The sequence below is a fragment of the Heptranchias perlo genome, chromosome 5, assembly GCF_035084215.1.
Source record: "Heptranchias perlo isolate sHepPer1 chromosome 5, sHepPer1.hap1, whole genome shotgun sequence".
NCBI classification, from domain to species: Eukaryota; Metazoa; Chordata; class Chondrichthyes; order Hexanchiformes; family Hexanchidae; genus Heptranchias; species Heptranchias perlo.
In genome coordinates, this window is record NC_090329.1 from 37,250,501 (window position 1) to 37,263,810 (window position 13,310).

Here is a 13,310-nt window from a genome sequence, read left to right on the forward strand (position 1 = left end):
ACCTGCCATTCCCATGTCCTTAGTTACATTTTGAGAGGTGTAGAATAACAAGGGATTTGATCAGTCACAGGCAACCTTCCTTCCATTCTTACCCAGTTAACCTGTATATTTTAAATTCATCCAAATATTATTTACTGATAGATCTACGGTAGGGACCAGTGCCATCCTTGGGTACATAATGAAGATAGGCATCCTAAACTTGGGTTTCATCTTTTTTCAAATAATGCTTTTCTTTTTATGTTGTATTTTTTAAGAAATAGTTTTTATGTGCTTCTTAACCTTCTTAAGTAAATTTTTCAAAGATTTTTTTTATCTCAAAAGTAATCATCTTCCTTACTTTAGCAAGGTTGCATGGATTGCTTGTGGGTTAAAATGTTTGCAAAATAGTTATTTTAATTGATTCTTTTCTTGGGGGAGTGTTAATTATAGTTTTTGTAATATTTAACATGCAGTATTTGAGCTTTAATGTTCTGTAATGAGTTTGGCATAAGGTTCTCCTTTCAGATTGTGACCTAAAATACAGGAAGTTCTCCAATCTGCTATTGCAGGCATCAACAGTTGTCTTTTTCCTCCACACACTCTTGCAGCATTACTGAACATATTTTCCCTCTCACTCAATTCCTGAATATATAATAATTCTTGTGTAACATTAAACTTGAACATAATTTATGTCAAAATCAAATCCTAAACTAGTTGAGAAACTACCTCTGGAAAATGTGATAGATAGAAACTGCTTGTCCAATTTCCAAGTTGAGAAGCTTCATTGTTTCTTCAGATGTCTGCTATTTTTGGGGGTGGGTGCAAGAAGAGAAACTAGAATTGGCTGAAATTCCAAACTACTATGAAATGAGTTTGTATTTTGGCCAAATTGAAGATGTTCTTCAATTGGTAAGTTTGAATCTACATCATGATAGATAGCAAGATTGATCATAAGTAAGAGAGGCTTGCTAACTAGTGATGGAAACCATTCAAAAGTCAGACTCTAAATGACCTTGAATCGTGACAATTGAAAGTTTTTCTTTAAACCACGAACAAGGAGCATTTGGAAATGAGTGCGCACAGTGCATGGTTTTATTTATTAACTAATGAATTATTCTGGGATAAACTAGTTTATCTGTTTGTATGTTTGTGAATCATCTTTGATTCATGTAATTTTAGACTGAATGTCTCAACATATCCACCAGGGAGGCAGGCTACATATGCTGAGCTTCTAACAATCAAGCAATTAGAAATATGGCAAAGGAAGAAGAGTGAATGATACTGCTACAACACTGCAAGCGCTACCAGATCTTTAAGTCTCTCCCTAGTTAATTTGACACCATTCATTAAGCAAGCATGTTCTCCATTTTTTTTCTTCCGCTTATCTGTGTTGGTAATAGGAGCTGGTGGGTCATGGATGACATTAAATAAATATCTTCCATCAGTACTTTTTTTTACAAATTATAGTGGAAGTGAGAGTGTAGATGCACTAGAGCAGTTTTGTCCAATAGAAATCACAGACTAGCCATAGGTGTAGCTATGGCGCCACCATTCTAGCCACGTGCATTAATTTTAGTAGAAAACTCCTTACATACGTTCATGCAATACAGTATATGTACTTCACATGCATATATTTACTTAACAAACATCTACCACCATTTAGTGACCAAGAAAGTAAAGCACTCACAATGATCAAAAAAACATTCACACACTCTACGTTTTGGCTTACCGTTTTATCAACAAACACACAAATAGGTTAACGTACACATGCATATGATGTGCAAATATGAGTATTGCAATCATATGCCCACCAACAGTGTCTATTACTGATTTTTATTTACTAATCAGAAATGTATTTCACCACATCTGGCTTCCCAATTCACCACATGGGGTCAATGTATTGGATAACACTATACTAGAGAAGGATGTGGAACAGTTGACGTAACTAACTGTAGAAAAGGAATTCGTTCTAGAAAAGAATAGCAGAAGGCATGCACCGTAAGCTGTTGAAAGAAGTCATAGAAGAGATAGTAGAGGCTCTGGTCACAGTTTTTAAATCCTCCTTGAATATGCTAATAAAATCCATCTTAATGCATCTTGCCCTCTCTCCTTTGAGTTCACTGCTCTCCTGAACTCTCACGCCATATAAACTCTCCTACCCATGTTCACGACCACCTCCTTGACCTTGCCATGTCACGTGGCCTCTCTATTCCCGTCGTATCAATCACAAACAAGGTCATCTCTGATCAATTCCTTATATCCCTCACCACTCACACACCTCCTTCTAACCTCATCTCTTCCTGCTTCCATCCCTGGAATAAACTGTTCCCAAAGTCACTTGCAACAGCACTTTCATACTTCCAACTGTCTAGTCTTTGGCCCTCCGTTCACCACGATCCTTCTCTAGCTGTCGATCTACTCAATAATTCCTGCAATTCCTTCATGGATGCCCTTGTCCCCAGTAAAACCCTTTCTCTCTCCCACCATGGCCATTTTCCTTAGTACGGCCCCATCTTCGTTCACTTAAATCCAAGAGGCACAAACTTGAACATTTATGGCACACAACTTGTTTAGCCATTCATTGCCAGATCTGGTTGGACCACATAAAGCAATATCGGGCCCTGCTCTCCTCTGCCAAAACTGCTCACTACTCCAGAATCATCCTGCAATGCAAAGATAACCCCAGCTTCTCTTCTCCACAACCAGCCCTCTCCTTAAACCCCTCCCCTCCAACAACAGGTGCGAGGAGGTCATGGACTTTTGAATCACTAAGGTTATTATCCGTTCAGCTGCCTCTGTCTGCCGCATCCCTTACTTCTGCTGGCCCACCAAACCACGCTTCCACCAAGATTCCCCCCATCCTAGCCCTGAACCTAAACCTTTCTCTCGTTTCTCTCCTATCTTCCCTCATGCTGTCTCTGAGCTCAACTTGTCCATGAGACCCACCTCCTCTCTCGACCCTATTCCCACCAAACAGTTGACCACCCAACTTCCCTACCTGGCGCCCGTGCTCGCTGATGCTGTAAGCAGTTTCATCTCTTCAGGTACTGTTAAATCTTTCAAATCTGCTGTCAACATCCCTCTCTTCAAAAAAAAAAACCTACTCTTGATTCCTCTGCCTTTTCAAACCACTGCCCCATCTCCAACCTCCCTTTCTTCACCAAAGTCCTTGAACGTGTTGTTGCCTCCCAAATCCATGCCCTTCTTTCCCACCACTCTCCAATCATGTTTCCGCCCCTGCCACAGCACTGAAAGGTGATAATCATGTCCAGGGTGTACTATCCCTACTCAACCATCTCGACCTCTCTGCAGCCTTTGACACGGTTGACCACACTATCCTCCTCCTACGCCTCCCTTCCGTTGTCCAGCAGAGGGGACTGCCCTCGCCTGGTTCCATTCCTATCTATCTAGTCGTAGCCAAAGAATCTCCTGCAATGGCTTCTCTTCCCATCCCCATGCTGTTACCTCTGGAGTTCCACAAGGATCCATCCTTGGCCCCCTCCTATTTCTCATCTACATGCTGCCCCTCGGTGACATCATCTGAAGACATGGGACACAATTTTAAAAGGGAAAAACAGCTGGTTGGGGGGGTAGACTGCGGGCCTCCATTTTTCCAGAGTTTCCAATTTCAACCCCTGGGGGATGGGATTCCCGGACCTTCTCTTTTGAGCCATGTGAAAGGAGGAGAGAAGGCCTGAAACTAACAGGTATCTGGCACAGGTTGTGGACCCGGAGGAGCAGGAGTGCTTCCACCAGGCCCAACAAGCCTACCTGCAGCGACACCAACCCCCCCCCCCCCAAAAAAAACGATTGCGGACCCTGCCCTCGCCCTGATCTCAGACCCACCTCAAATGATCGCTGACCCCCAATTTCTCCTCCTTCTCCACCCCCCCCACCCACCCACCGCCATCCATACAATCAAAGACCTATCTAAACGCGGTCTTTCCCTGGCTGCTCTCCCGTCCGTACTTCCAGGTTTCCCATCTGCAATTTGACCCCCCTGCCCCCTTCTCAGCTCAGGGTCAAAATCATGCCCATGATGTCAGGTTCTACTTGTATCCTGACGACACCCAGCTCTACCTCACCACCTCTCTTGAGCCCTCCATTGCATTGTGTTGTCAGACTGCTTGCCTGACATCCAGTCCTAGATGAGCCAGAAATTCCTGCAATTAAACATTGTGACCAAAGCCCTTGTCTTCAGCCCCTGCCACAAGCTCGGTTCCCACGCCACTGATTACATTCCCCTCCCTGGCCACTGTCTCAGGCCAAACCAAACTGTGCACAATGTTGCCGTCCTATTTGACCCTGAGCTGAGCTTCCGATCCCATATCCGCTCCATCACGAAGACCACCTACTTCCACCTCGGTTATATCACCCATCTCTTCCCCTGCCTCAGCTCATCTGCTGCTGAAAGCCTCATTCATGCTTTTGTTACCTCCAGACTTGACCGTTACAATGGTCACCTGGCTGGCCTCCTAACTTCCACCTTCCGTAAGCTTGAGCTGATCTAAAACTCTGCTGCCTGTATCTTAATCCGCATCAAGTCCCGCTCATTCGTCACCCCTGTGCATGCTGACCTACGTTTGCTCCCGGTCCACCAACACCTCGATTTTAAAGTTCTCATCCTCGTGTTCCAATCCCTCCGTGGCCTCACCCCTTCCTATCTCTAACTTCCTCCAACCCGACAAGAACTTTGCATTCCTCCAACTCTGGCCTTTGTGCCCTACCATTCACGGCCATGTTTTCAGCCGTCTCGGCTCGAAGCTTTGGAATTCCGTCCCTAAACCTCTCCACCTCTATCTTTCTCTTCTCCTTTAAGACACTCCTTAAAATCTCTTTGACCAAGATTTTAGTCAGCCGTCCTAATATCTCCTTTGGCTCGGTATCAATTTTTGTCTAATTGCGCTCCTGTGGTCCGCCTTGGGACATTTTCCTAAGTTAAAGGCGCTATATAAATTCAAGTTGTTACATAGAAAATAGGAGCAAGAGTAGGCCCTTCGAGCCTGCTCTGCCATTCAATATGATCATGGCTGATCCTCTATCTCAATACCATATTCCCGCTCTCTCCCCATACACCTTGATGCCTTTTGTATCTAGCTCCTTCTTAAATATATTCAGTGACTTGGCCTTCATAGCCCTCTGTGGTAGAGAATTCCACAAGTTCACCACCCTCTGAGGGAAGAAACTGCTCCTCATCTCAGTCCTAAATGTTCGACCCCGTGTCCTGAGACTGTGACCCTTCGTTCTGGATCCCCCAGCCAGGGGAACCATCCTCCCTGCATCCAGTCTGTCTAGCCCTGTCAGAACTTTATATGTTTCAATGAGATCCCCTCTCATTCTTCTAAACCCGAGTGAATACAGGCCGAGTCGACCCAATCTCTTCTCATACGACAGTCCTGCCATCCCAGGAATCAGTCTGGTGAACCTTCGCTACACTCCCTCTATGGCAAGTATACCCTTAGGTAAGGAGACCAAAACTGCACACAATACTCCAGGTGTGGTCTCACCAAGGCCCTGTATAACTGCAGTAAGACATCCTTGCTCCTGTACTCAAATCCTCTTGCAATGAAGGCCAACATACCATTTGCCTTCCTAACTGCTTGCTGCACCTGCAAGTTTGCTTTCAGTGACTGGTGTACAAGGACACCCAGGTCCCTTTGTACATCAACATTTAAATAATACTCTGCCTTCCTGTTTTTCCTTCCGAAGTGGGTAACTTCACATTTATCCACATTATACTGCATCTGCCGTGTATTTGCCCACTCACTCAAGTTGTCTAAATCGCCTTGAAGCCTCTTTGCATCCTCCTCACAACTCACAATCTCACCTAATTTTGTGTTGTAGTTTTGTTATCTATATTTCCAGTGGGAGATGTTGACTTTGTAGGTTGACATAAGAATCACATCATGAAGGTCTATGAAGGACTCTTTTTCATCCAAATACCTTCTGATAATCAAGCTGTGCAAGAAGTATGTTCTAAAAAAGTTATTTTAGTCCCTTGTGGCTTGATTCCATATATATCTATTAAATATAATGTCTAAAAATAATGGTCCAGAAATTATTTTCAAAGTAACCATTATTAGTGGCAAAATCGAAGAGCAAGTTCCGGCAACCGCACGTGCGCAATCAAACGCGGAAATTCGGAACTTGCTCTTCCTGGTTCTCTGGCGATATGACAGCTTCGCCTTAAAGTGGCACCGCCGGCTGCAATCAATAGAATCAACGGACCAGCGCCAACTTGCTGTCCTGCCCACCTGGAAACGAACTAGTATCGCCACAAAACAGGTACGCTCAGTTTTTTAAGTCTAAGCTAAGTTTTAACAGCGTGGTGAGTCTTAATGACTGCCAAACTTCCTCTCTGGTACTAAAAATTATCTTTTAAAAATGTGGAATCTCATTTCTCCTCATTTTAATAGTTTTTGGACTTGTTTTAATTTTAATTTTTCTTTCTGTCTCTTTTATCTCAGTCTTTTAATCTCATCCTCTATTTTGCTTTCTCTGTGTCATTTTATAATACCTTATCGGGCACATCAGGGTTTTTAGTCTGCTGTTTGTCTGTGAACGGCACTTCCTTGTTCTCACAGTGTGGCTTGCTTCAAGCTGATTGGCTGAGGGGCCTTAATCTTTCACCACTCACACAGCCCGGGAAAGAACGCTGATGTTATTTGAACTCGCAGTTCAAGGAAGTTGCTGCCAAAATGAATGTGGTAACTTCGTGGGTGAATTTAAATCTAATGAGTGGTGACCACTGCTGGTTCGCTGCTCAGAGCAATTTACGGGTATTTACGTCTGCACAAAGTTCCTGTTATCCAGTTTTTGTTGCAATTTTTATGTCGCTTTTTCCCATTATAAATTCCTATGCCCACATTTAGAATGGATTTTACCTATGTGAACTTATCACTGATTACGTAATCTGACCATCATGTTCCCACAAACTGCTCAAATTTTTTTCCCTCAGTAGCTAATTTTGCAAATATCCAAAATAAAGGTTTGAACAAAACAAAAAAAATCAGGAAAATACATATTTCACAATAACATATTTTATCCATTTAACTCTTATGTCTATTAATGCCTTTGCTAATGTTTGTACTTGAAGGCTTTAGCTTCCCCCAAAGCCCGAGGCTTGGCTTTGATATTTTTGCCCAAAGTTGCGACTCTACGAGCTGAATTTGGATTTTACAGTCTCAGCAAGAGAATGTATGTAATTTCTCAGGCTGAATCAACACAATTCAGTTAGCTGTATTGATGGAATACTTTTCTTTCGATTCTAGCACTTTCTGCATAGTAGCTATTGTCAAATTATTTTGAAAAACAGGAAGACAAATTTTAAAAGCTTTATTGAGGTAAAATTTATATTGAGTTTTATTTTTGAAAAAAAGAGTGAAAAAAATTAGTGTTCTTATTACATGCCTATTGTAGCTTTTGTTTTGTGTTTTATAAACCTAAGCAAGTGTATTAAGCTGAAGGAAAGAGAGCGCCTGTCTTGTCTTCATTGTATCAGCACTCCAAAAAAAATCGCCAGTTGAATTTTGAAGCTAACTGATTGGCTCACAATTTTCTGCAATGGTGTGATCTTCCGAGCAGGTGGGAACAGCTGCCGGAAATATGCAAATCGGGTCCCAACTAGTTTTTTAACCAGTTGCCTGAGTGGGGAAGCCAATGTGGCTTTCCCGCCAGGTGAACCTAGTGGGGGAAAAGAGTCAGGGCCGGAAGAGACCATACAGGTAAGTTTATTAACTTTTTTTGTACATTTTTCTTGTGGTTAGCAGTAGATTATATTTTAGTTCATAGTTGTTTCTACAAAAGGGCAACTATATTCAAATGTCATCACAGCACCAGTATGCTAAAACTGCAATAACTGCATCTTTTTAATTTGCGTTTTTCTTTATTCCATTTCGTAATAGAAATGAATGAACAATTTGGTTTGGACTAGATATGCACTGTACAAATAATTCAGACTATTAGTATACTTTTGAAATTCTAGCAAGTGGGTTTTTATTACTATAATCAAATATCAAAACCAAATGTCAAAATCCTGAATCTATATAGAATATTTCTTAACTGGTGTGATGCAAGCTCTTTTTTTAAAAACAAGATCATGTTGCCATCTCCTAATGGTTGTCTTTCTTGAATTCCTTCAACATACTACATGTATTCAATGAATTCCTTGTAACCAATGGGGAAGGTTGTTTTCAGGGCACTAGCCGCTTTTAAGGATGTATTACATCATATTACATGATGATAGAATAGGATCCTACACAGATCCGAAGTTCACCCTGCTACAGAGCACCTTTTATCAGCTGATCACAGGTAGTGGTAAGGGATGAGTGATTTCCAGAAGTGGAATGTGCAGTTTAAAATTTAAATACTGATACCTACGGTACAAACAGAGCCCACAAAACTTTTTAATTTGTTTTCTTTTCCTGAAGATGTGTGTGTTTGAGCATTAGCTGTTGTTAAAAATTGGGTCTTTGCTCATGCTTTTACTTCATGTCTGCAGATATCAGAGCAGCCAGGGAGCAGATGTCCACTGTGAATATCGCAGGGATTCCTTATCCTTCACTACCTTTGCAGGAAGCTCCACCTCGGGCTGTGTCTTTGTTCAGCCAGGCACAGTCAGTCTGCTCCTCCTCAGCTTCATTCAATGGTAATGTAATGTCACCACAACATCCGAGCAGCTATTATAGTGGCATGGTGGGACCACAGCATCCATTTTATAACCGGGTAAGTAAACTAAAATCTATTATTTTATTGTAGTAGATCCAAAGTGACTTATAGGCTTTTTTAAAAAAAATGATCTATGTGTTGACACTGCAACATCCTCATATTGCCATCCCCTCACATCTAATTTATAACAGTGTGTTACCTTTGTTTCATAGTGCTTTATTTTATGTTTAATCCATTGTGAATCAGGATTTGGGAAGTAAACATATTCTACAATTGAAAATTAGATATGTCATGCCTTGTGTTATATGTGTATTTTCTTTCTTTGTGACTTCATTTGTTTTTCCTAAATTGTTTTTTCACCTGTTCCTTTTCCATAGCCATATTTTGCCCCTCATATTTGTTACCTGCCAAGGCAATACTTTGGCAGTTTGCAGCATCCCATCTCACGTTCATCAACTAAAGCCAGTTTGTCAAGGGAACAGAGCAGTAACCTAGTAAGTATTGCAAAAGGAAAAAAGGGTGAATATCATAATACTGAAATATAGGATATATTTGGTAAAACATTTAATTTAAATATAGTTGTGAAACTTTTCTTCTGCTAGGTGTACCACAAATTTATAAAATGTCAGTACTAAATATTAATGAAATATAAGTTTAAAAAATGCTGCTTAGATTCTCCATACATTTTCATCAAAATAGTTTCTTAACAATACATTGTTTTGCTTCTTAGGGGCTCTCCCTCCCCCATTTTAAGTTTACATGTAAATATTTGTTATTTTTCTGAATCTTGACAGAATTTTGTATTTTCACGTTCTGCTAAAGTTGTTCCCTTCTTATGTTTCATTCAAACTGTTTACCTTTATGTTTATTCATAGTAATCCAGCGCTGCCTGTGTTTTTTAAACTTTGGATTTCTTGCTCAGAATACCTGAGTTGTGTTTGTTAAAAATCTGTATTAGATGATCGGTGGTGAATTGCTGAACTTTTGGTTTAGGCTTTTAATACCCCTTTTGATTAGCAATTGTAAACCAACGATTTTGGAGTGCATACATTTCTTGCAATTGATCATGGGCAGCTATTATTCTGTATGAAACAACAGTAACATAATTTGCCATCGAATGGGAAAAGTCAAGTGGCTAGGGGCTGCTACCAACCTTTAATTTTCAATGGACAGGACCAAAAATTAATTTCAAGTTTCTAAGATGGCAACTAAATCAAACTGGTTGTATGACCACTGCATCGTCATCTTTGACCACTAAATATTTTGACTTGGCATTTTGGCTTTTCCTCCATCTGTGGTATATAAGCAGTCTGAATGCAAAGGGTTTAATAATTGCAGAATAGTCTGTACTGTTTACTGTTTAATTTAGTTTGTTTAAGTTAAATAAATTTTAAAAAGTTGTTATTGAGAGAGGAAAAAAAAACAACGGTGCCTGAAACAGAAAAAGATCAATTCACCACTCTGCATGTAATGATAACAGTAGATATATTAGTTCACGGTGTACATTATTTTTCTCTGCTGTATTTGTATTGTTACCCACGATTGTAATTTTGTTCTTGTCAGGCGGTGATCGAGGAGGCTACTGATGAGGGGCATCCTTCCCCCACAGACACCTCACTGGTAATGAGTAGTCACGTGGTGTGGAGTTGTAGCATCTCATTGCTTCTTCCACTGTGATGATACCTAACCAATTAGAAAGGCCGTTTTGAACAACATTTTTTCATTTTCTTGCTCACTGTCTGTCTCTGGTGTGATTTACGTGGTTGCGGTGTTGACCGTTATGTAGTCGTTTCAAAAAGGTCACTTTTTGCAGTCTTAATCAGTCTGTAGATCTCTTCAGGTTAGTTCACAGAACTTAGACTGTATTAAAACCAGCTTCTGGAAAAAAAATACCCTTTCATTATGTTACTACTTCTTAATAGGTAAATCTTAAAAACAAAATTCTTGTTACTCCACAACAAATTCATTATAACAGATTCCCATTTATTGGTGAGCACCTGGTGCAGCCAATCACATTATGAGTAACTTTTTTATTTGTAATCTTTGTCCAGGATTATTGCATGTAACGTAGTTTATACTAGGCTCGTTAAGTGCATCAGATCTGAAGCTATAGTTAAAAATGTAAATGGTCTGATACTTTTCAACAGATTACTAGCACGGGTGGTGAAACAAGAAGCCTTAATGGGTTTCAACAAGGAATTAGACAGGTTCTTGCCAACAAATTAGATTTAAGGCTATTAGATTACCATGGTATAGGTGGGCTGGATGGACCGAAGGTCTTCTCCTGCCTGAAACTATGTTACTATGTAATAATATTGTACACTTGTTAGTCCACCTCTCTCCCTCATTCCCCCCCGCCCCCAAACAGCACATTAATGCTACATGTTGAATGGGTCAGTTTCATATTAATAGAAGCATGGATACCCATGCTATTTAGCAAAGTTGAAATTGCTCTATAACCTTGGTGATCATGATGTTTTTTTTTTGAATCTCCATAAGAACTATGTAACTTCACCTCCATTAGTATGAAACTAACTCTCAATCTTTAGAGGTAGCAGGAGAGGGACATAAGGGAAAAACAAAAAAATGAAATAAACTTGGCATCCAATTTTTGTAGTATGTTCAATATCCTAGAGGATTTTGGGGGTAAATGTGGCATACTTGACAAATTGTAGAGATTTGAGACACACATTCCTGGGCCAGATGGCATATATTCTAGGGTTTTGAAGGAGACTAGGGAGGAAATATGCCAGACTTTAGTTACTGCTATGAAGGAACTATTAGGCCCTTGTGAGGTTTTGCAGGACTGAAAGCAAACTGTGGCAAATATAGGCCCAGTAATTTAATGCCACCCCATCCCCACCCCTGGAGGTGTTTCAGCTAGCGTGTGCTCGCCTCAGTGCCGTGGAGACGAGCACATTAATGCCTATAATACTTACCTCGGTAGCTGCGAGACCATGGTTGGCATCACAAGGAGCGTTGTTGGCTGGCTGTTTCGGTTCTGTGGTGGGCTTGGTGCTGGATTGCATGGGGAAGCTATCAAATAGTTGACCGTTCCAGTAGATGTAACATAGGAAAGTGCTGCTGGTAAGCGCTGAGGTGAAGTGGTGGAGAGTGGTAGAGAAAACAGCATCGTATTCTAGGGACTTTTGGTTATCTATCAGTTTCAGCTATCTGCCGGGGTAGGGGTTCTGCAGTCTTGTCGGATAATTGAGGTTCCACTGTATTCACTTTGATAACTAGGAGGTCTGTACGACTTGAAAGTGAAGACAATTGTTAAGAAAGTTAGAGATTACTGTGTATGTGGTGTGGAGGGAAGAGAAATTTATCTCAACAACAACTGCATTTATATAGCGCCTTTAACGTAGCACAATGTCCCATGGCGCTTCACAGGAGCAATTTTCAAACAAAATTTGACACCGAACCACATAAAGGAGATATGGTCAAAGCGGTAAGTTTTAAGGAGCGTCTTAAAGGCAGAGAGGTTTATGGAGGGAATTCCAGAACTTAGGGCATAGGTAGCTGAAGGCACGGCTGCCAATGGCGGAGCGATTAAAATCGGGGATACGCAAGAGGCAAGAATTGGAGGAGCGCAGAGATCTCGGAGGGTTGTAGGGCTGGAGGAGGTGGCAGAGATCGGGGGGATGGGGCCATGGAGGGATTTGAAAACAAGGATGAGAATTTTAAAATTGAGGCATTTCCAGACCAGGAGCCATATAGGTCAGTGAGCACAGGGGTGATGGGTGAAAGAGACTTGGTGCGAGTTAGGATATGGGCTCAAGTTTATGGAGGGTGGAAGATGGAAGGCAGGCCAGGAGAGCATTGGAATAGTCCAGTCTGAAAGTAACAAAGCCATGGATGAGGGTTTCAGCAGCAGTTGAGCTGAGGCAGGGGCGGAGACGGGCGATGTTACGGAGGTGGAAGTCGGTGGTCTTGGTGATGGAGCGGATATATGGTCGGAAGCTCATCTCAGGGTTAAATAGGACACCAAGGTTGCGAACGGTCTGGTTCAGCCTCAGACAGTGACCAGGTAGAGAGATGGAGTCGGTGGCTAGGGAATGGAGTTTGTGGCGGGGACTGAAGACAGTGGCTTTGGTCTTCCCAATATTTTGTTGGAGGAAATTTTTGTCTATCCAGTACTGGATGTCTGACAAGCGGTGTGACAAATCAGAGACAGTGGACGGGTCGAGGATGGTGGTGGTGGTGAGGTAGAGCAGGGTGTCGTCAGTGTACATGTGGGACCTGATGTGTTTTCGGATGATATCACCGAGGGGCACCGTGAAGATGAGAAATAGAAGGGGGCCAAAGATAGATCCTTCTCTTTCATTCAACCTGTACATACAAATGAGTGGGCCATCACACAAAGTTAGGGATAGAAAAGTGAGGAACACTGAGACACGAGAGGGGATTTTCTGATCAGCTTGCCAGATTTGTATGTGGAGCTACCATGCAGCACAGTGACAGTAATGGTGAACTGCAGCCTGAAACTTGGATTCATCTCCATGCTGCAGTCTTAACCTTGTCGAATGATGCCATGGAATGGCAGAGAAGGCAACCCTCCTCACAATCACGTCATACAACACCACCTCCACATAGCATCCATCAAACAGAGGGTTAGGCACTGAGCTGCTCCGTCACTTGGTTGCATACTTATGCCGACACCT

General features: G+C 41.7%; 1 protein-coding gene across 4 annotated transcripts in view; it reads left to right on the forward strand.

Moving 5' to 3' along the window:
• kidins220b (kinase D-interacting substrate 220b) overlaps window positions 1-13,310 on the forward strand; it is a 210,661-nt gene that overhangs the window by 172,547 nt on the left and 24,804 nt on the right. For 2 of the 4 annotated variants that reach the window (XM_067984236.1, XM_067984237.1), the window contains exons 24-26: window positions 8,480-8,703; window positions 9,024-9,140; window positions 10,210-10,266. In XM_067984236.1, coding sequence (XP_067840337.1) covers window positions 8,480-8,703; window positions 9,024-9,140; window positions 10,210-10,266 — 398 coding nt within the window. The remainder of the gene's footprint in view (window positions 1-8,479; window positions 8,704-9,023; window positions 9,141-10,209; window positions 10,267-13,310) is intronic. The other 2 variants (XM_067984238.1, XM_067984239.1) reach the window with 2 other exon arrangements.